We start from the raw sequence: 22,556 nt of genomic DNA, 5'->3' as shown, positions 1-22,556 counted from the left end.
TTGGGGTATTTTCAAAACTCAATACTCCTATTAAAACCCCATAGGTTCTCAATTACCTCTAATAGCTAGGCCGCTATGCTACATTGACATCATGATATGTTAAGATAATATTCTTCCTTGAAACTATATCCCTTTTTACAAATCCTAATGTACCCATTGTTATTCATTATAACCCACTATGTGATGTTTTTATCTCTTCCTATTGTACTGTTTTTGTCCTGTTTGCTTTATAAAATCTCAATAAAAATAACTTGAAATATAATTCTAATGCAAATCAATTCCTTATGTTTAGCATTCACTATATGTGTTCATAATCAACTATTCCGTAGAAAAAGTTCAAACTCATAGCTGCCAAGTAGCTCCATGTCACGTTTGGAATAGCCTGTCAGTTCTGGCTTTGAAGCAATTAGCATATTTATAAGGTGTCTTTTAGGAGAAAACATATAAAGGGAAAACCACGAAACTGTAGATTTCAGCCTGTGAAGTACCCTTTGCCAAATACCTATGACTGACTGGATGAGTCTCATGTCTCAAACTCCTGTGACTCCTTTTGGGATATGTTTGACATAGTCATATAGAATAATCAGGTCAATATGTAAACATTAGGAACAATGATTTAAAGTTAAGTTTGAGTATATAAGAGCACATTGACACAGTTCACCATTAACACCAATGTTACATTTTACAAATAGCTGGCGTGGGTTGCCTGTTATTATTTATGTAGTGGGAAACCTCCTCAGTAATGCTAGCACTCACTTGAAAGTCTGGTACATCTGCAGTAATTAGCGTTAGGAACGCATTTCTTTTTTTTTTTTTTTTACGTAAGACTTTATTGACATCTGCACATTTATACACAGCATTTTGCCTATAACCCTGAGGCCGGCTGCTACATAACTCCCACTTTATCAATTGCAATACACAGCTATTAAGCCGACAACCTGCGGTCCGGCAGCAATTTTCCATCTGTATAGCAGAACATTCGATTCTTATATCTAAACAAGTCCAAGTGTGTCTTACTTTTCTCTTTTATAACCATAACCAAACATGTGACTCATTAGGTTCGGCCAGTACCATATAAACGGAAAATACGTTTCCACCTCCCACCTCCACATAACATCATCATCATTCACTCACTCCGTCGCATATACCCCAGGGACTTCACAGAAGAACTAGATATGCTGCTCGTTAAGTCTTACAGCTCAATATTGTCGCTCGCGGTCATCCCTTGTGTTAGTTAGTCTACATCTTCCTCATCCTCTGAACTATTTATGTCCTCCTCTTGTAGAGGATTGCACAAGTCTCCCCAGTAGCTGTTCCACGGACTCCAGATCTTATTCCATTTGCGTGGATTAGCTCTCATTTTGTATACTGCCCGCTCAGTCACCAGCAGCATGTCCATGTTTCTGCACCACTGTGCCAAGGTCGGTGCGTCCACCGCTCCCCATTTTTGCGCTATATCTGTTTTAGCGACCATGATACCCACTATAGCCCACTGCTGTCCCTGGCGTGTCAAATCTTTCGGCCCCCATATATTCAGCAGGCAGATTCGGGGATCAGGTGTAATGGATATCTCCAAAGTTTGTGAAATGGTACGCAGTACCTGTCGCCAATAATCAGCTATTATCGGACATTCCCAGAGCGTATGCCACAATGTTCCTTCCTCTCCACATCCCCTTAGACAATACGGGTGGTCAGCCCTGTGTAGTTTATGTAAAGTGGTTCTCGTAAAGTAGACCCGGTGCAATATCTTAAATTGCACCAGCCTGAACAGAGCCGAGATGCCAGCCTCCTTCGGGGATGCCATTGCTGCGTTCCCGTCTGCCTCATCTATTTCTCCTAGTTCGCCCTCCCATTTTTCCCTCAGTTTGTGTAGGGGGTCTTGCAGGTTATGTATTGGCTTCCGGTATGTGAGTGAGGTGGCGCTAGTCTGCATATAGTCAGTTAGGAGGCGGTCTTCCAACGGTGAGGATTCGGGGACCTCCGCTCCTGTTTCGATAGCTGACAAAAGTGCGTGTATGTTTTGTTAGGGCCTAACTCGTATTGCTGTTGAAGGTGTGTAAAGGGGATCACCCCGTCCTTTGTCCACATGTCACCCACCGTTGATATTCCTATGTCGTCCCATTGGGTGAAACCTTTGCTACGTCGTAAGTGGCCTAGCGCCTTGGTGTCCCATAGAGGCGTAAGTTTGGTTATAGCCCCTCCCCATTTGAGCTTTGCCTGTGCTTTGTGCCATAGCGCCACTGTATGTTTTGTCGGGCCTATTAGTTTTGTTGCTAGTCCCTTATGGTATAGCGGGGCAAGTATACTGCGTGTTCCTAATTGCGCTCTGTCCGCAAGGTACGCCGGATCATTCTGTGGGGCATGCAGCCATTGGAGGAACGCATTTCAGCAAGAGTGGACACATGTTTACTTGCCACTTTTGCCAACCAGAACATAACTGGATACACATATGTCCAGTCAGTTTGTATTCATTCACCCAATTTTGTCTTTCTTGTTTCTCAGACAGGAAACCATTTCTGCTACAGTCAATAATAACCCTAAATCGAACCACTTGCCACTGTCCTAAGTGACTGCTGTGGGTGCCTGAATCCAATGGGTGCTGCCAGCACCGTAGAATCTTGAGGATGAATGGTGGTTACTGAGATACAGACTCCCCTACACTGAAAAGACACCTAAGCTATATATAGTGGGAACTGGTTCAATAGTCACCATGCCCACTAACTTTGAAGCCTTTAGCCTGATTTTGCGTTTGATGGAAAGTACTCTGTCCATCAGAGTGGCCGAGGACATTACATCCACCTTTAGACAGAGCAAACGAGGGCTTTTAGGAAAGTAAGGCCTTTCATGAGAATTGTTAAAAACAGAACAGACATAATAGAATTTCAGTTGAGCAGCACCGTGAGACAGACCAACAATATGCAGCCATTTATTTATTTTACCAAGATCTTAGTTTGTAGTGGTAAAATAAACAAAACATTTTTGTCTTATCTGCTTTAGGCAACCAAGGCTATTGGCAAAAACAGCCCTTCAACCAGTTATCAATATTCATAAGGAGGCGAATAACTGTATATTGAGCTATTAAAGAAACTGTATATGGATTCATTGACTAGCATTTGTAGTAAAACAAAATACATAGAAAAGACAAAAATACAATCAAACATATGAGAAAACAAGTGAAATATATAAGCGGCTACGAACATAGTATTCCGTCAGCTCTGGCCAATAACATGTTTTTGAGTTGTCCTTCAGGGCCTGTGCAGTGCCTTCCAACTAGAGCAGGACTCCATAGTTAGGTCTGAGTTCTATAAATATCAGTACATATCTACATAAATAAATATTTCCATGCACACACATACATTCAGATTTCCACTCACCGAAAGTTGAGGATAGGTCACCATTCGTCATATTGGATGTTGTTTCCTGGGACTTAATTTTATTTTTAACTGGCATTTTCTTCTTTATCTTGATCTTTTTCTTTTTCTTGCTCGGCCCTGTATGGGAATAACTGCATTATAAAGTTAACTGTGTACAAGAATGCTGTTTTAGATCTCCTCTAGATCTACCTCTTCAGGCAGCTTTCTGGCCACAGAGAGAGGTTTTCTGTAATACGAGCTACTTAAGCTCAATGAAGTCACTTCCTAATACTATTAGTGTTGTAGTATTGACCACATCAGAGAAGATTACATTAGTGACAACCATATGCAAGATTAATACCAGCAATCACCTCAGTCCACCAGGCATGATTGCAAGCTGTAATGTATGAAAAGTCTCCTCATGGGTAATACAATGCAGAAATAGTTGTAAAACCTCTGTCACCAATATCATAACATTTGTAAAACGTTTTCCTAATGACACATAATTTAGGACTCAACTATAAACCTTAAATATATTTAGGAAGCTCAGCCTTTTTCCAAGTATCACTTTTTGTGTTTCGAAAATAAACACATTTCAGTCTCAACTGTGCTCTCTAACTGTTGATATACACATATTAACTCACCCAACTAAAAGCTTCTAATTTTGTAGTCTGGGCAGCACACAGGTGAGCTATGTACAGGTAGCTGGACAGCTACCAATAGCTCACAAGCTACTCATTGGAGAAGGCTGTGATTGGTCCACAGTTGCAAGAGCGTGGATTTGAACCAACTCTATAGTGGAGAGAAGTAAGCAAGGTGGTGCAGGATCAATTTGTAGGGCTCTTGGCTATAGAAATGTTGCTGTGATGCATTAAGGGAACTAGGACTCAACAAAAGTTTGTTGTAATCACCTTACTAAAAAAAACTCTTTTTCTAGAGACCCCTCATCCCCCAGCGTTTCCCCTAGGTGACATGCTTCATCATTGGGGTTCCTCTCAATCCTCTATAGATCGAGGCGTGCTGCAACTTGCGAACTACGCAGGAGCACTTAGTTATGGACTATGTGAGGTGCAGTGATGTGAGTGGAAGGAAGATAAGTCTTAAAAATACCTAGCTGGTATGGTTAAAATCAGGGGTTAATACCAGGGAGAAACCTGACCTTAATGAATTCGATTCCCCTAGTATTGCGTCTGCGATATCCTCAAATTTTGTGAAACTATATACAGTAAGGAGTGTACAACTAGCCTTAACCTCTACCTACCCCGATTTTTTGGTTGTGTTGCTGTGATGCATGAGTTAAAGTGTTGTGCAACTGTGATTAATCTGTATTGGGACAGTACACAGCCCACCACGGGCAGCCGGCTCAGGTAAGCGTGGGGTGGTGGGCAGGGCGCGGCAGGGGGGAAGCCGACGGAATAGGTATTATTTATTTCTATAATTGTAACTATTCCCTCATCTGTCGACTTTACCCCCTCCCACCCTACCCCATCCTACCCCACCGCCCCTACCTGAGTCAGCGACCGCAATAGCCCACCACAATTTTGTTTAAAGACATACATTAGTTTCAGTGTAATTTCAATTGTTAGGTGTGGTCCACAGACAGGGCATGGTTGTTGCAGACTTCCTATTTATTTTGTACAGGAATTTGTGTTTTCTATTTGGAAGGCTTCTTTTGCTACACAGTTCGAGGTGTGCCATTTTGTAGAAGTTTCTAGCCTGCTGGGGACTACCTACAGGTGAGCCCTACTGGTAAACATACAGGTGAAGCTGCAACCTGGGAGATGTTCCTTACCAGGCTTTGATCAAAGTACCACATTTGTAGTGCATTAAACCTGGTTCCAAGCACTTCCAGTGATAATGCATCAACACAAATTAAGGGACATACTGAAATGTGTACACGAATACACACATTTTAAAGTAGATAATATGGAACTGATTTTGGGATATGCTGGTTCTACAACCACTAACTTCACCACTAGGGTGCAAGTCGCTTTTCAGCCACCCTCCTTCCCGCTCTCATCTACCTCAGAAGTCCAATATCTGTTTTGATATTCTCACCCTTTGATACAGTGTCAGGCAGACTCACATCGCTCCCTCCTGGCAGCTGTAACTGGTCCCTTGCTCTTTAGACAATGAGTGGTATCTAGGTTAATGATCTAGTATAGCCTTAGAGCCCAATGTAGCGGGCTCCGCCAGCCATTAAATGCCCGCTCCAGCATCAAAGGCCTGCAGGCGAGGGCCTTTAACAAGGGAGCGGGTCTTTAACTGCTGGTAGAGCCCACTACAGAGGGCTCTAAGGCTATTAGAACCTTCCGCCCCTAGAGGGCAGAATGTTCTAAACAAAGTCCTCACGGAGCCTGAGGGGTTTGAAATCCCTTCTGGCTCCGTGAGGCCTTTCTTCTCAGCAACAGGTGTGAACAAACATTGGAATGTTGATACTCCGGGCTTCTATCAGCCATTAGAAGCCCGGAGCACTCCATTGTCTTCAATGAAGCGCTCAACATTCCAATGTTCTAATATAGCCTTATAGCCTGCCCTAGCGGGCTATACCAGCTATTAAAGGCCTGCTCCCGCGTTAAAGGCCCAAGCCGAAGGCGAGTGCCTTTAAAAAGGGAGAGGTACTTTAATAGCCGGTATAGCCCAGCTACGAAGGGCTATAAGGCTATTAGAACACTAGAGGGCAGAATGTTCTAACAAAAAAAAACAAAGCCTTATGGGAGCGTGAGGGTATAGGAATCCCCTGAGGCTCCCTGAGCCTTTGTTCACAGCCAGAGCTGTGAACAAAGAAACATTAGAATGTTGGAGCTTCAAGCTTATACCAGCCATTATAAGCCCGGAGCACTCCATTGTTTTCAATGGAGCTCCCAACATTCCAATGTTCTAATTGCCGGTGGAGCCCAGCTGTGAAGGGCTATAAGGTTATTAGAACATTCTGCTACTAGAGGGCAGACTGTTCTAACAAATAAAACAAACTCTTCTTGAAGCTCGAGGGGCTTTAAATCCTCTCGAGCTCAAAGAGGCTTTTGTAAAACATTGGAATGTTTCTCTGCGGGCCTTTACCGGTCCGTAGAAGCAGGGAGCACTCCATTGTCTTCAATGAAGCTTCCAACATTCCAGTGTTCTAATGGTTGTTAAATGTTCCTGCCAATCTGTTGGAATGTTTAGTCTCAGGCTATCAGGAGTTCCCTGTCATTTCAGTTTTGCTCCTGCTTGCTGAGTGGTGGATGGAGATTTTACTTATAAATGATTAAACTGTCCTTTAACAAGCTGTTCCCTCATATCAGGCTAACACATAAGGTTGCGTGAGGGCACTGACTGAGGAGGTGGTGATATTGGCATTGACTAGTATGAGGTGGGTGTGATGGTCTCTGATGTGGACGGGAACACTATGTATGTGATGTGCAGCGAGTGATATGTGATGTACCTTGAGTAATGATATATTATGATGCCGGTGATGTGATGTAACTGACATGACCACCATACCCTGAAAGACCCAAAATCCCAAAATTGTTCTACAGTTGTAACTGTGAGCAATCTGTCATTCTGGTGGATAGTCTATGACAGTAAATCCAATCTGCAGTGCAGATCCCCACTGATAATGCTTTTGTGAATTCCTACCTGCACATCAGGTTCTGTGCACTGAAGTACCACTTAGGTACAGTGGGTGCATTAGTCTAATAGGGAGGTCCTTTTTCTATGCCAGTCATTATTAAGGTGCTCATTTAAAAAGTCCTTTTGGTGTAGTACGCATCTGGTTCACAACAATATTGTGATTTTCAATTGCCCACAGAAAGTGGGCAACGTTTTAAAATAATATTGACATATGGCAAAGGTAAAGTTTAAAGACAGTGAGCTAGGCCATTAGTGAAGGCTGAAGTACACATTATCACATTTATAGTGTATGAAAATGGTGAAAATAAATATAGGCTGTATTCCGGGATCACATCTGACCTCAGCATCAGACTGAAATAAGAAAAAAGTACAGGGTTTAGAAATCGTAGGGATGTCGACTCCCATAAGTCCCTCTCGCCATGTTTTCTGCCTCTTGATGCACCGGATGCACCGTGGACGCCTGGGGGGGTGGACACGCTGTCTGCTTCGCAGATTTGGGGGCCTGCTGTTCACCATCAAGGTCGTGGACCACAAGGTTAGTTAAGGCGGGCCTGGTCTTTGGACCCCCCCCCCCCCACTCTCCCCGACCTGGCAGGGGTCCCCTCACGCGGGGATCTGGCCGCAAGTAACACCGTTCCAGCTCCTGCCCCGGCCTTGCGCAATTTCGCATATTTTGGAGGCCGGGGGTGTTTATAGGTAGGCGAGCTGGAAGTGGGTCGTGGAGGGTAGGGTTGGGGCAACAGCAGCTTCTTGTTTGAGGGCAAGGTCTGGTCCCCCCCTGCTTTTTTAAGGAGTTGTCTCTGCGGCGAATCATCCCCGGAGGGCTGGGAATTCCTGCCATCCCCTCCTACGCCCTTCGCCCCCTATCCTTGACGTGCTATGGCGCGGCCTGCCAACCAAGCGCATCGTGCGGCGCCCAATCTAAGGCGTCCTTGCTGCGACTCGCTCTGGGGGGCTAGGGCTCTCCACCCTCCCTGCCCTCAGCGGGCACTAGGTCAAGGCTCCGTTACCAAGCGGCAGCGTTGGGCTCCACTGCACAGGGACTGTACCGTGGCCCTTCAGGTGGGGGCTAGGCAACCCCCCTCCCCACCTCCCCCTGCCATGGCTTGAAAAGGCCGTGGGTACTAAATCGAACGAGGCATGGCCAGGTGGCCAAGCTTCCTCCATTTTGCTTAGGCTGTAGCGTAGAGGCAGTTTAAGTTGCCTTTAATCCAACCGATCCTCCATGCCGGCACTAAAAGTGCAGTAGGCTGCTAACCTTTTGCTTCGTACGACTCCTAAACGCAAGGCGACATTGCTGCAAAGCGCTTGGGGGGCTAGGCCTCCAACCCCCCATCCGCATTCTGCAATAGGGCACTACCGGCTACGATGTGCCACCGTGCTGCGCATCTTAATGGAAGCATTGCAGGAGTTCTTCAGATTGGGGTAGGCCTCCCCCATTCCTTAATCCAAGATGGCCAAGGCGGAAATTCATATAGGACCCTGCGGGGGCATCATAGTGAGGGCGTCCACATTTCCAGTGTCTGTGTCCCTGGGGGGCGGAAGGGTTTCCTTGCATCGCCGGTTTTGGGGATATAGGTTCTAAGAGAAATGCAGCCTTCTCCCGGTGTAAGCTTCCCCAGCAGGTACCCCCCTCTCCCTGCCTACACACAAATTCCCTGAGACATGAAGCTGGTGGGGGGTGGGCGCGAGAGAGCATGCCCTGCCATGCCTTAAATAAAGGTAACTGTACCCAAAGCAATAAACAAAAAGTGTGACAAGGTGACAGGGTGACATGAATCAAAAAAGGGAAACAAAAACAAAATGCAAAACAGTCTGGCAAAACAGAAGGAGAGCTTGTTCATAATCATACATAATGCGACAAGCTAGATATGTAACCACAGACCAGAGGCGGTTCTACCATGGGGGCGTTTGGGCGCCGCCCCCCCCCAGCTTTCTCGCTGTGCGAGAAGAAGGCAGAAACAAATGGTAGTTATTTATTTATAACTACCATTTGTTTCTGCCTGCCCTTCTTGCACGGCGAGAAAGCAGTCAGCAGAACTTCCTGATTACGAGTCGAGCCTCAGGGCAGGGGGGAGTGGCTTGGGGGAGTGGCTTGCCCACTGTTGTGAATACGGACTGTTTGGACTGCCTGAGAGGCTGTCCAAACAGACAGTATTAGCAACAGTGGGTAAGCCGCTCCCCCAAGCCTCCTCCCACTCTTCGTTCTGCAGGATGCAGACTAGGAGGAATGACGTATTTAGGGCAGCCGGTCGAACCAATCAGCGCCGGCTGCCATGGAGGGGAGGGAGGCTGCCTGCAGCCTTCAGTGACGAGAGCCCACAGGAGCGGGAGGGGTGACCAGGGAAACGACGCTGAGACTCAAAGGTAGGAGAAAGTATGATTTCTAATGACTGCAGCAGTTTATTTTAACGGTTGATTGGTGCGGATCTGTTTTTTTTGTCGTTCTGTCTCTTTCCCCCATTTCAACAGTTTGCAAAGAAGTAGAAAAATGATCTAATTATGCTGCACGGTGCTGCTGCCTCGCTTAACGCGAAGCCTTTTACCAAATGCAGAAAGAAAATGAGAATGAATCATTTAAATGGAATCAGCATGCAAACACATTATAATTCGATAGAACTCCTTTACCGCGTTTTATTAGCGTCGCGCTTACCGGTGGAGAAGCCTTACTCTCTTTCTCTGAAACAGTAGGTGGACTTTAAAAAAAATGTAAATATCGGCCTGCGAGCTACCCAGATGCATGGTGGCGCTGTTTATTACGTGTTTAACTAACAAGCGTTTTCTGTGCGCCGGGGTTTGTAACAGGGATACGTTGCCCGGTGCTTTTAAGGCAGTAAGGCGCGCGAGGGTGCTGGTGGCGGCTAATGGTGTCAGCCCTGTCTCCAGTCCATTTCGCAGTCGCACTTTGTTAATGACTCTTAACATAGCACGTGCGCATTGTTAATGGGCCACCTGAGGGGTACCCGGCACTGGAGAGCGACACACCACAAGTGTACATGGTCAGGGCATGTGCGTACATGTCAGAGGGAGCCCATGGAATGAGACCCGGGGGTACTCTGGACTGCACACTAAGGGACTAAGGCACACAGGTTCAGTAAACCGTGCGTCCTCAGGGACAGAGGCACGAGCCTCTCGGCTATTTCAGGGGCCAAGAAACAATAGCCCCTGAGTTTCTCAGGCGGAGGAGGCAGGGGGTGTGGGAGGTTTCAGTGCTCTGACGCTCTCAGGGACCGAGGCAGAGGGACACTTTGCAAAGCCGGGAACTGAGAGAGATCCGTGGTGTGCACTCTCAGGGGCTGGGACATCGGAGTTATTAACTTCCATCCTCAAGGGCTGAAACTGGGGGACTTTACACTCTTGGGGTGAGACCTGGAGGCACTCGGCGCTCGCAGGGGCTGAGAATGTGCGCTCTCGTCGACCGAGGTACGGATCTCTGCAATCTCAGGAACTGAGAGACAGGGGCCAACACACTCATTACTGACACGGGACCCCCAGAAGGGACTGTCCCGCGAGGCCTCGGTGCACTTTCCACATTAAGACCTGCGAGTGCTGCGCAGCCGTTTATTAGGAGATGTGCAGACTGGTGCATTTATAGGGCTTTGAGTGAAAGGATCTATGCAAATGGAAGACCGGAAGATAGTCTGTGGGGATGGGGCAAAAGCAGTGATAGTGACTGTGGTGACACAGTGAGTGCGTCGAAGATGGAGCAATAGAGGCTTTAAGGATGGAGAGAGAGAAAGGGTATGTGAGGAAGGGACTGTGAGGCTGGGAAAGGTTGCGACACGAGGGTGGGAGAGAGCAGAGAGAGCTGTGGGGTTTTGAGAGTAGGTGAGTAAAAGGGGGTGAACTTGAGGAATAGATTTAGACGACCAGAAGTCACTAAAAGCTTGACTTAGCATAGTAAATGAGCACCACACAATATTAAACAAAAACACTGCAGCAGTAGAGCATGTGTGCAGTAACTCGTGTAACTGATGCAGTGCTACCAGGGTCCATGAGTATGAGAGGTTTCATTTTACGCCTTACTACTTTCAAAGTTCACCAGCCGCCACTGCCACAGACGTAACACATTGAGATACAATTATACGTGTGTACGCTGTTGTTTGGTCGACGACGTTTCGATCCCTATCGTGGGATAACTGGAATCATCAAGACAAAAAAAATTCCTGTAAGCCTGAGATAACACTATTATTGCAGGGGGTCCCGTAACTAGTTAGCATGGAGGAGTCTCGTTCGTTATTGGAATTAACCAGACAAATCCACCAACTAAGAATGGCCATGCACTCCCACCCACAGAATCATGAAAGAGCTATCAATCTGTCAATCCTTTCCGTGTCCGGGCCGGGTGAGGTTTCCCGTACTAACTAGTTACGCGACTACGCATTGTTGCGAATGTTACTTGTAATAATGTTTATTCGACTGCCCATTTATGTTACTTGTATTGGATAAGGCTCGGGCTGCAGAGCCGGTCTCCATGGCAACACTGCTCATGAATGGAGGGGTAAATAGACCATTGTATCAACACCGGAAGCGGGAAATTAGACCAGGGTTCTAGTCCAGGGTCTGCTAGATAGCAATTTTTTCGAGGGGTTTATTTAAATGTGTCTCTTAGGTTGAAGCATTACATATTAATTAAAAGAGGCATTTACTTCTTCTTTGAGCCACGGGGATGACGTGAGAACTTGTGGGGCAGAGTAGTGAGGAGTGCCTATGATAGATTAGGCTCCTTTGTGGGAAAAGTTCCAGCCCACTACCAATGCCTGCGGACTAGCGTTTGGGTAGTCTGAGATTTTAGATTAATTATCCTCCTGGGGCCTAATAATCAGGATAATACTTGATGTTCAACGCAATTCAGAGCGCGTGTTCCTGCCGCTTTTCCTACAATCAGGACCACCTGCCCACGCACAACTAATGCAATGGGACAGCGCCGGGAATGTGTGAATTTTATTAATGGAATTTCTTTATTTTGTGCAGGCTACAGAACAGAATGTTTTTCCCCAATTCCTTAGGCCCCGCGCTAACACACATTAGCAGGTAATGGGGAAGTGGGCGAGGCAAGCGTGGGGGTTCCTCAACAATCCAGGGTGTGGCAGGGTTCAAGTATGCCAGCACCTGGTTTGCAATTTTCAAATGGGGTCAGACCTGGGGACCCACGGCTTAATGGTTAGGTATAGCCTTTTCTCACGCTGCGCTGTCTCTCCTTTTCAGTCTCATTCCGTGCCCTCTGATGTTCGCTGAGGTGTAGGGTTCAGCACAGGCCCATCCACAGGAGGCGTTTTGTGAGGTAATACACACGGTGGGGGAGGATGTGCAACTGGTCAAAACAGGGTGGGACACCTAGAGTCTCACCAGTGAAGGGGTAGGGGACAGAACTGTCGCGTTCTAATCTAGGACCCCTATCAATACTGTGACCTTATGCACCTATACGGCTATAATCCATTTATTCCCCTATAATGGCATAAACGATCAAGAGCGATATTTCAGAAACTCGTCTCTGGTCTAACACGATCAGAGCCACATTTCAGAATCTCTTCCTCTGCAGCTCATTAGAGCAAATGACACAGCAGAAGCCACTATCTAAGATTCCTAGATTACACTCCGAGTTCTTCAACAAGATAAAACTCAGCAACCTGGGAAAGCCCCGCTTGCTATGTTTTGATTAGTAATAGAACTCTAATGAGCACTGAGAGACGATCACTTCCTAGTGACATCTTTATTGACGTCTTATGTCCAAAAACCTACGTCAAACAAGGCACCTTTCAGGTATAAATATTACCACCGTTGCCTTAAGCAAACGCTGCCTCAACGACATCGATGATAGCGATGGTGTGGTGAATACAGGAGCAGAACAGCTGTCCCCTACAGAGCCCAGCAGATACAAGCTGCCCACGGACGCTGCCCCTCCTCCTCCTCGGCGCGCTGAGAGAGACGCTGTCTTTTCTCCTGCCGAGAAAATCCAGCTCCGGCGTTTCCAGCCCACTCTTGCGAGTGACCGGTATATCGAGTCCTGGAAGGAGATACAAGACCTCCAACATTCTATTCCAGAGGTATGGTGTTGACTAAACCCTTAGAGAGAATTCTTGAAGCAAACTTTGGCAAAACCAACTTAACTAAAACTGCTACTCACTTACTCCCTCCCAAGTATTAGGCTTAGGTCAGGTACACTGGGGTAGGCGTAGTTAGAAGCACCAGTTGAGTACGTTAGCTAAATGTTTATATGAATGTATATATTTTATTCATTTTAACCATTGTATGGCTAAGAAACCATATCAATGCTTTTACAGTATTATTTCGCAATCCTCATTTTACTGTACGCACTTTTTATTATAACTAGTCTTGCAATTGTGGCAATTCATTTCTCTTGCATGAGAAGAAAGACTGTTCAATAAATAATACCTTTTTATTGAAAACGCCCGTCTCTCTATTCTCTGCATCTTGGTGAAAGTAATCTGCACAACTGACTGAGTAAAATAACTGTCTATTGTTTCACACGACTCTAGAGATTGACTCTTATTCTAAGGAGCAAAGTTGTCATGTTTATGCGGTTGTTGGAAAACTGAATCCCTTCTTGTCTGTACCAGGGAAGCTGATCACTTCCTATTCAGTCAAGAAAGTTTCCAGTGACCTCTGAGCTAGTTGGTAACAAACCCAATTAAGTTTAGCATAGTCAGTAGAGACCTGGAAGACCGCACTTCTACGTCCATACTATTGTTTATGTTATTCCAATGCGAAGGCCTATTGGGAAAATAGGAACTACACTACATGGCGCCCAAAATTTGGTAAGGCGATAAAACTAACGCAAGACGTTAGAGTAACTCAGTCGTGCATTTTTCACACAGACCCCTTTCTACCGTAAATACTCCAATAGACGTCTGGAGTGGGTGAAAGGTTAAAATCCGCCCGAACTTAGTAGGAAGAGATTCCTATGTAAAGCTCTGGTTTATTCAACGTTGAAGGATACAGTGTTCCAAAATATTGTGCACCTAATCTTTGTCTCCTTGGAGACCTGCTCTGCAAAACCTGCATTTATAAAATGTCAGTAGAAAACAACGGAACTGATGCCGCAGTAAATGCGACTCAGCAGGGTCCCGATGGTACAGGGACTACTGAACCGGGTGCAATAATCATCCCGGCACATTTAAGAAAATCTATAACGTCAAAACTTATAGAAAATGGACTGACCACACAAGGTGGCACAGTCGTCTTCGTGATAGAGGCACACGAATATCGGCAGACAGAGGTATTCTATTCTTGGATGAAATTTCCAGCGGAACACACGAGTTCCACTACTATATAGTAGGGGATCCACCGGATGAGTACGCTCCTTTCGAGGAGATTGAAATCTCATTAAAATACCAAGAGCACCTGCTCTGGTTTAAAGGCGCCCTAAAACATAATGATCATATAACCAGGCTCGGTCCACTAGGTAGACCAGGAGCAACGTGGCCGGTTCTAGCCAGCTACACACCTCATCCGGACATTGCAAAAATGTCAAGCGAAGAACTCTTAGTTAAAATAAAAGAATTAACAAAGGCATATAGAGAGGTAGTTCAATTGACAATGGAGGATAAAAAGATCCGCCAGAAGTTGAAAGAAACAGATATAACAGATCAACCAATTGAGCTTGCCAGAATCATAGAAAAATGCTATGAAGAATTAGGTAGAGACAGCTTGGGTGGAAAACCAGTAAAGCCCCAACTGCTCGAAAATCCTGTAAAATTATTTATTAAAAATAATTCAAACACTACTAAAAAGAGCTGGGATGGAAATAAACAATCCACTCCCAAAAAAAAAGTTTTCCAGTCCAGAGGAAGGTCTCCTCGACGGAGGGAAAGAACTCCAACTCGAGAACACCAGTCTCCCCAGAGGGAGCCCTCTGAGAAAAGATACAACCTTAGAAATAGGGATAATTTGAAGAAGCCTGATAGATATCAAAGTATTGATACACGTCCCTCTCGATCTTTTTCGCAGAAATCGGAAAGAAGAGGACAGTCAGACCCAGGAGAGCACACCAAGTCCAAAGACAAGGAACCTGCTCAAAGTAAAAAATCTCAATTTCCAATGAAGAAGGTAGCCAGTATTAGAGTAATCGAACATGCCGAGAATACTGAGGACACAGTTGAAAAACGGGGAGTGGGCACAGACAATGCTAGACAGTGCAGCAGAAATCAGTATAGCTCGCAAGATCCTGATGAGTCATCTGGAGACAGTGGACACAAATGAATACATTCAGGTAGAAACTGCCGACACCAGAGTTAGCGAGCCCCATAAGATATACGAAATAACACTGCGTATAGAGGGTGATAAGACTAGGAAAATAAGGGGTCTATTTTGGGGTAAACTCACAAAAGGCTATGATATTCTGTTAGCTGAAAAAGATTGGCCCCCAGAGTTTGTCAGGGAGTGCCCTCGTGGTGAAGAAATGATTATGCCTGCCTTCTCGAATCATATTCCGATCCACAAAAAATATACTTATGCAAGGAAATGGGCCGTGGCCCAGGCACCAGCATTATATAAAAATCATGTAGGATGGGATGAGGACTCTCCTCCTCACAAAATCCAGTTAAAGAGTCAACCGACTGCACAAAGGCAGTATCCCATTCAGCAAGAAGCTAAAAAACAAGTCAGGGAGATTTTAGATCAACTTGAATACCAGGGGGTGATTGAAACATGCACCTCTCAAATGAACAATCCTTTGTTTCCTGTCTCCAAACCAGACAATTCATACCGTCTAGTTTTGGACTACAGACACCTTAACGCATGTTGTAAAACATTTGCAGTACAAAATTTGCATAGTGCTGCACTAATGAATAACATAGTTAGGAAAAAATATAAAACGCCATTAGACATATCTAATGGTTTCTTTTGTCAAAATATTGCACCAGAAAGCAGATACTTTTTTTTTTTTTTTTTTTTTTTGGTGCAAGACGTTTATTTAGTACCGTTAAGTATACACAGCATACTGCCACAACCCGGAGGCCGGCTGCTATAGCACATTTCAGTGATCATAAATAAGCATTAGCAAAAAGTCAATATTGTGTTGCGGAGCTGTATACATAAAAAAATGGCATCAGTAACAGCACAGGTAAAGGAAGCATATAAATGCGTCTTACTTTTGTCGGTTTTTGGTTAAAAAAAGAACAACGATAACAAACAAAACAACATCGTCATGAGCGTGCGCACCACAAACAAGCAGAATTCGGAGGGGGGGGGGGACAGCACCCCGCAGCAACCAGGTGGATCATGGGTGAGTAAGGCATACAGGTGAGTGAAGCAACAAGGACAGTTCAGAGACATGGCTAGGGGGGTAAAGTGCATAGTGCAGTCACAGGGCATACAAAGTTGCAGGTAGGTCCAAAGCAGTTCAGCACCCTTTCTTCATTACACCTAGAACAACGGTACAGATCACAATTCATCGTCACTCGGTGCTTCCGTTATCAGGTAGCATTGCAGCGGGGCCCAGATATCAGTCGGCCTGGATGATAGTGGCAGCAACTCCGCATATGTGTGCAGTTGTTCCTGACAATACACCAGGTCCCGTATCCACTCCTTAAATTTGGGCGCCCTGCCTCTGCCCCATCTACAGGCCACCCTCCGCTTGGCTAGCAACAAGGCCAACGCGACAAACTTGCGGTGAGCCGCCTGCAGGGGTACGACCCAACCCAATAGTGCCATCTCAGGAGTTGGCGGCACCGTAGCATTGATCATTGTAGAGAGGGCCTGAAATACTAAATCCCAATACTGACGTACAGTGGCACATTCCCAGGCAAGGTGTAGAAAGTCAGCTCCAGGGGCTCCACACCGATCGCAATTATCAGTGTCTCGCAGCCCAAATCTGTGTAATCGAGCCGGGGTATAATACAATCGGTGCACAAATTTGTAGTGAATAATTCTATACCTGCTGCTGGATGAGATGCGTTCTGTCTGTAGTAAGCTAAATTCCCATTGTTGATCGGTGAGTGGGGCAGGTAGCTCTCGATCCCACTTCGCTTTGGCAGGAAGTGTGGTGAAGTCAGCGTGTGTTCTAACTGATCTGTACAACGTGGACACAAGCTTATATGGATTCACAAGTTGCATCATGTGTTGCAGGGGTATGAGGATCTGTGGCTCGCGCGGAAAGTCAGGTGTAAGGGCCTGTAGCCCATGGCGCAGGCGCATGTAGTAAAACACCTCTAGTGAGGTAGGGTGTATGGTACCAAACAAGTGATCCCTCGTGCGGAACTCGCCATCATGATATAGATCCCCCCACGTGCGGACATGGATTTTAGACAGTAAACGCTGGAAGCCAGTTTCCTGCAGCAGCTGCAATTGTGGGTGGTAAGCCAGGGGCATACATGGAGCGTAGAGGAACTGCAGCCCCAGGGAGGCACATATGTGTAACCAGGCCGTGATAGTGCTAGATAAAGTGTTCGGGGTCTTATCCCTCCCCTCAACAACGGCATACAGAGCTCCCTCGATGGGCGTGGGGTGCGCCAGCCAGTGTTCCGCAGCCAGTTGTGGCATGTATCTCGGCTGTCTTACCCAGAAGTAAGCATAGTGCGCCTGGGCTGCCCTGAAGTACAGCTCAAAATCAGGTATACCGAACCCTCCCCACACATAGGGCCGTGTCAGAATCTCCCATTGGAGCCTAGCTTGCTTTCCACCCCACACCAATTTGAGCATTTCAGACCTCAGTCTCTTAAAGAAGTATGTACCAGGATGGAAGGGTATGTTGAGAAACAGGTAAAGCAGCTGCGGCAGTACAACCATTTTAATCAAAGAAGCCCTGCCCGCCATCGACAGGGGAAGTGACACCCACCTCGTGACCTGGTCTTCAATCCTACTAACGGCAGTGCCATAGTTCGCTCTCATAAGCGCTACCCGGTCCCTCTCAATGTGAACCCCAAGGTACTTGAAATCACCTTCAGTCCAAGTGAGCGGATATTCCAATGGGAAGGCCTGTGTGGCCGCCGTGAGGGGGAATATGCACGATTTGTTCCAATTTATCTGCACTCCTGAGAGAGTCCCGAATCTAATGAATTCCCTAAGTATGGGGTGTAAGTTGTCCCGAGGGTGCCGGATATACAGCGTGATATCGTCCGCGTACATGGATATGAGTATTTGTCGCTGGAAGCAACGCAGCGCGCTATCCTTATAATGTTGCCGCAGTTTGGCAGCAAGGGGTTCCGTGGCGATTGCAAAGAGCAGGGGGGATAGAGGGCACCCCTGCCTCGTGCCCCTAGAGATCTCAAAGGCAGGGGAAAGCTGCCCATTTATAAGGACTTTGGCCGTGGGCCGTGCGTAGAGCAGTTTTATCCAGGAAACGAAGATGGCCAGGAATCCCATGCGGTTTAGTACCCCAAAGACGTAACCCCACTCCAGGGAATCAAACGCCTTGGTGGCATCCAAAAAGACGGCCGCCATGGGCAGGTCCTCATGCACAGAGTCGTACACAGAAAAAAAGGTGCGTAGATTGTGGGATGTAGCCCTCCCTGGAACAAAGCCCGCCTGATCCGGGAGGATCAGGTTAGGCAGCAGTAAGCTAATTCGGGTGGCAATGAGCTTTGCAAGAATTTTCACATCACACGTCAATAAAGAGAGGGGTCTATATGAGTCGCAGTGCGATGCAGATTTCCCGGGCTTGAGTAAAGAGATGATAAGCGCAGTTCTCATTGATGCGGGGAGATGCCCCACCTCCAGAGCGTCCTCATAGACCTCCCGCAGTACCGGTGCCATGAATTCAATGTATGTCTTGTAGAATTCAATAGGGATGCCATCTAGGCCTGTCGCCTTGCCTGATTGCATACTCATAATCGCCTCCTTTACCTCGTCCAGCTCAAAAGGGGCGCTCAAAAACGCCCGTTGAGCGTCACTCAGCCAACCAAGCGCGACATCCGCGAGGTAGTCGTCCAAAGGTGGGCCCCCCAGTCCCTTAGAGGTGTACAGCTTACTGTAATGGCCCACGAACTCGTTAAGGATTTGTGTGGAGTCGCGGAGCAGCAGCCCCTCGGCTGTTTCCAGCTCTAGTATAGTAGTAGGCGCCCTCGCAAGCCGGACCGTAGCCGCCAACACCTTACCAGGCCTTACTCCTTCTCCATATTTCCGCGCCACCCAGTATTTATGTCTAAATTTCGCCTCACGTGTAGCTTCCTCGGAATATTCAGTAACCAAATCTCGAATCTCTGCCAGAGTGTCGCTAGTGGGGCGCGCTCGGAGGGTCTCTTCCGCCCGGCTCAGTTTTACTTCTAGCGCCTTTAAACGGTTCAGGACTGCTTTAAGCACCCCCGAGCCCTTCGCAATGCAGAAACCCCTTAGTGTGACTTTGAAGGCATCCCAGACTGTCTCCACTGCATCCACAGACCCCTTATTTCTCGCAAAAAAATCTAAGCATTCCTCGCGCAGCGTCTCTCTAAATTCCTCATCTAACAGCATTGCGGCCTGCATGCGCCACGCGGTAACAGGAGGGCCTAGCTCAGCTCCGCGCATGGCGACCAGAACCGGGGCATGGTCCGAATAGGTCCGGGGGAGGTGTCGTGCATCTGTGACAGTAGCATACATGTGCGTGGTCAGAAAAAAATAATCAAGCCTGGCCCAGGACCTAGCCTGTGCCGTGAAATGTGTTCCCTCCCTCCCCGGCCCGCAGTGTGCTCGCCAAGCATCCACTAGGTGATTCTCCTCCAAGATGGCGCGCAGCACCTCCCGCCCTTTTGTGTAGTGGTGTGGGGCCGGGTGTGAGCGATCCAGGGTCGGGTTCACAGTGACATTGAAGTCCCCCCCCATATTATGTGTTGTGACCCCGCTTCCAGTATAGCAGCCCAGAGCGTCTCAAAGTATCGCGGGTCGTCCACATTGGGGCCATAACAACACGCAAGGGTGACCGTCACACGGCCCAATCTGCCCCACAGCAGGCAATATCTCCCTTGTACATCTGATTTCATGCCAGCCATGTGGAAGGGCGTTGACTTTTTAACCAGGATTGCAGTACCACGGGCATAGGAGGAATACGAGGAGAACACAGTACTCGAGGCCCATCTACTACCAAAGGCTGGCAACTTGTGGGGTGCAAAGTGCGTCTCCTGCAGAAACGCTATGTGAACATTATGCCTGTCTAAATACCCCAGAACATGGCGTCTCTTCCGATGATCCCCTAAGCCCCGCACATTCCAAGTAAGAACATTCAGACAAGTGTCCCCCATCCCATCATCTTTTCATATAACAGAACAATCCGACTGCACCAACAGTCCTCACAGTGAAAATCACCAGCGGCCCACAGTAACCCCGGCCACCACACATAGCAGTCCCTGAACCCCCCCCCCAGAGCAAAGACAGTCGACCAACCCACCCCAGGACGGGTGGAAGGTCGATGAGGTAAAGGTGCACACGCTCGACTACAAGACGAAAACTTAAACCCAGTGCAAACCCAGGCATCCAACACTAGAAATCGTAACCGGTGCCATTCAGCAAACAGGCCTCCGTACATTGCCAACCGGGAGGCAGCCCAGTTGTCCCCTCTCGAGCAGCGACACATAGTGAGAGGAGCCGGCAACCACAGAGTTATTACTCGGGGCCACAGACCCAATTCGAGGACAGTGAAAAACATGGACCAGTTCAGCACGAACTGCCCCCTTAAAGAACTTCCCCCCTCCCCCACCCACTGAAGCGCCCCCAACTCGCCAGTACCCTGTGCCCACCCTCCTCCCCAATCAAACCCGCAGCAACCCAACAGTAAAAGTGCATTGAGCAAGTCCAGTGGGGTACACCCATTCGGGGTTCTAGAGGTGCACCGTCGTCCACCCCCGCCTCTCCTCACCGCAGTTGCCGCCATTCTTACCGTCCTTGTCCGGGCGAGTGAGTCAGCATGGGGGGGTGGGGGCCTGGCATGCTACAGGGCCTGCAGCACCACCCAGCCCTACACTCCTGGGGGCCATATCAGGAGCAGTAATCCAAAGAGGAAAAAGAAACATATATCAACGAGTCACCAATAACGAAAGCGACGAACCCAGTTCATTCCGCATCAGAATCGTGTCCGCCATCCGCCTGTCTAGCTCCGCCGTTCTTTTTCGGCAGGGTCTTGATGTACTCCTCGACCTGTTGCGGGTTCAAGAAAAAGTGTTGCGTGCCCTGGTGGGTCACGCGGAGCTTGGCAGGATAAAGCAATGCATAGTCAATGTTCAGTCCTCTCAGTTTTCGCTTCACGGCTAGAAACTTCCTCCGCTGTTCCTGAACAAGTGGAGTAAAGTCCGGATAAATGGAGAAGGACACTCCCTCATAATTTAGGTTTTGATTTGCCCTCGCTGCTTTCAACGCCGCATCCCGATCACGGTAGTTCAGCAGGCGTGCTATGATGGGCCTCGGTGGAGTGCCTGGTTGAGGTTGAGGTCCAAGGGAACGATGGGCCCGCTCCACTATAAACTGTTTGGAGAGAGCTGCCTCTCCCACCGTGGCCATGAGCAAACGTTCTACATATAACTCCATACGTCCCGTGTTTGTGGATTCCGGAATTCCCGTAATCCGGACGTTGTTCCGCCTGCCCCTCGCCTCCAATTCTTCGTTCTTGGCGGCGATCACCCTCAAAATGTTGTCCATGCGGGATAGTCGCGTGGCCTGCGATGTTGTGGCATCCTCCGTTTCGGATATGCGGCGTTCGGCCTCCGTTAGCCGCTCGTCGTGTACATCGATTCGTTGGACGATGCCGTCCATCCGGGCGGAGAGCCGGTCCACCTTGTCCACCACCGTGGCGAAACCTTGCCGCATCTCCTGAAGCATAGTTGCTATCTCCGGGACCAGGGGGGTCACCTCTGCCGCCGGGCTCCTCGGCGGCGCACTGTCCCCCGTCAGCTTCGTCCCCTTTTTTTGCGTCGCTGGTTCAAATTGCAGCTTGGGCTGCCGGGTATCTGGTTTCCCCATGCCAGGCAAGCAACAAGCGCACCTCCGTGTCAAGCCGCTCTATGAGGAAGCGCACACGTGGGCAACCCCGGCGGTGGGTCGGTTCCGACGTCTACCGTCCAATATAGGTCGGTTCCATGTAGTTGTACAACAGAATGTCCTCAGTGCAGAAAGCAAGCTGCCGTGGCAGGGTCCCACTGCTAGTTTGATGGGCCAGGCCTGCTAGGCAGAGGTGCGCGAGGCGTAGTGCGGCCTACACGCCACGTGTCAGTCCTGGGCGTTGCGTGCGGCACCACGCCGCCTACAGCGAGGTCGTAGCCCTCGGTCTCTCCCGCTCCAGACTGATCTCGATCTAGCTCCATCCCCGAAGGTCGTAGGATCTCCAAACTCAGACAGAGTGTGCAGCAGATATATCTCAATCCCCCAGACCGTTTTCGGGCGGGTGGGCGCAGTTTTAAAGGATAAAAGGAAGGATAAGGATGCCAGGCAGCCGGAGCCACACTAGAGTGCGGCCATTCAGCTCGTGCGCCCTCTAGCGCCCCCCAGAAAGCAGATACTTGACCGCTTTCTCAGTAATGGGCTCTCAGAAAAATTTCTGTAGGCTCCCACAGGGATTCAAGAACAGCCCAGGACTATTCTCAGCCAGAGTAACAAAGTTACTACAAATGTATGATGATGAGGCATTATCTTATATAGATGATATCTATCTCACAGACGACGACTTGG

General features: G+C 47.9%; 1 protein-coding gene across 3 annotated transcripts in view; it reads right to left on the bottom strand.

The window, feature by feature from the left end:
• The window catches only part of ARL13A (ARF like GTPase 13A), a 260,804-nt gene that overhangs the window by 5,530 nt on the left and 232,718 nt on the right, over positions 1-22,556 (bottom strand). For all 3 annotated transcript variants that reach the window (XM_086966790.1, XM_086966792.1, XM_086966793.1), the window contains exon 9: positions 3,375-3,491. In XM_086966790.1, the coding sequence (XP_086822916.1) occupies positions 3,375-3,491 (117 nt within the window). The remainder of the gene's footprint in view (positions 1-3,374; positions 3,492-22,556) is intronic.

The sequence above is a fragment of the Lissotriton vulgaris genome, chromosome 4_1, assembly GCF_964263255.1.
Source record: "Lissotriton vulgaris chromosome 4_1, aLisVul1.2, whole genome shotgun sequence".
In the NCBI taxonomy this organism is placed as follows: Eukaryota; Metazoa; Chordata; class Amphibia; order Caudata; family Salamandridae; genus Lissotriton; species Lissotriton vulgaris.
Note: the sequence above shows the minus strand (reverse complement) of the source record. Positions and strands in the feature narration are given on the sequence as shown.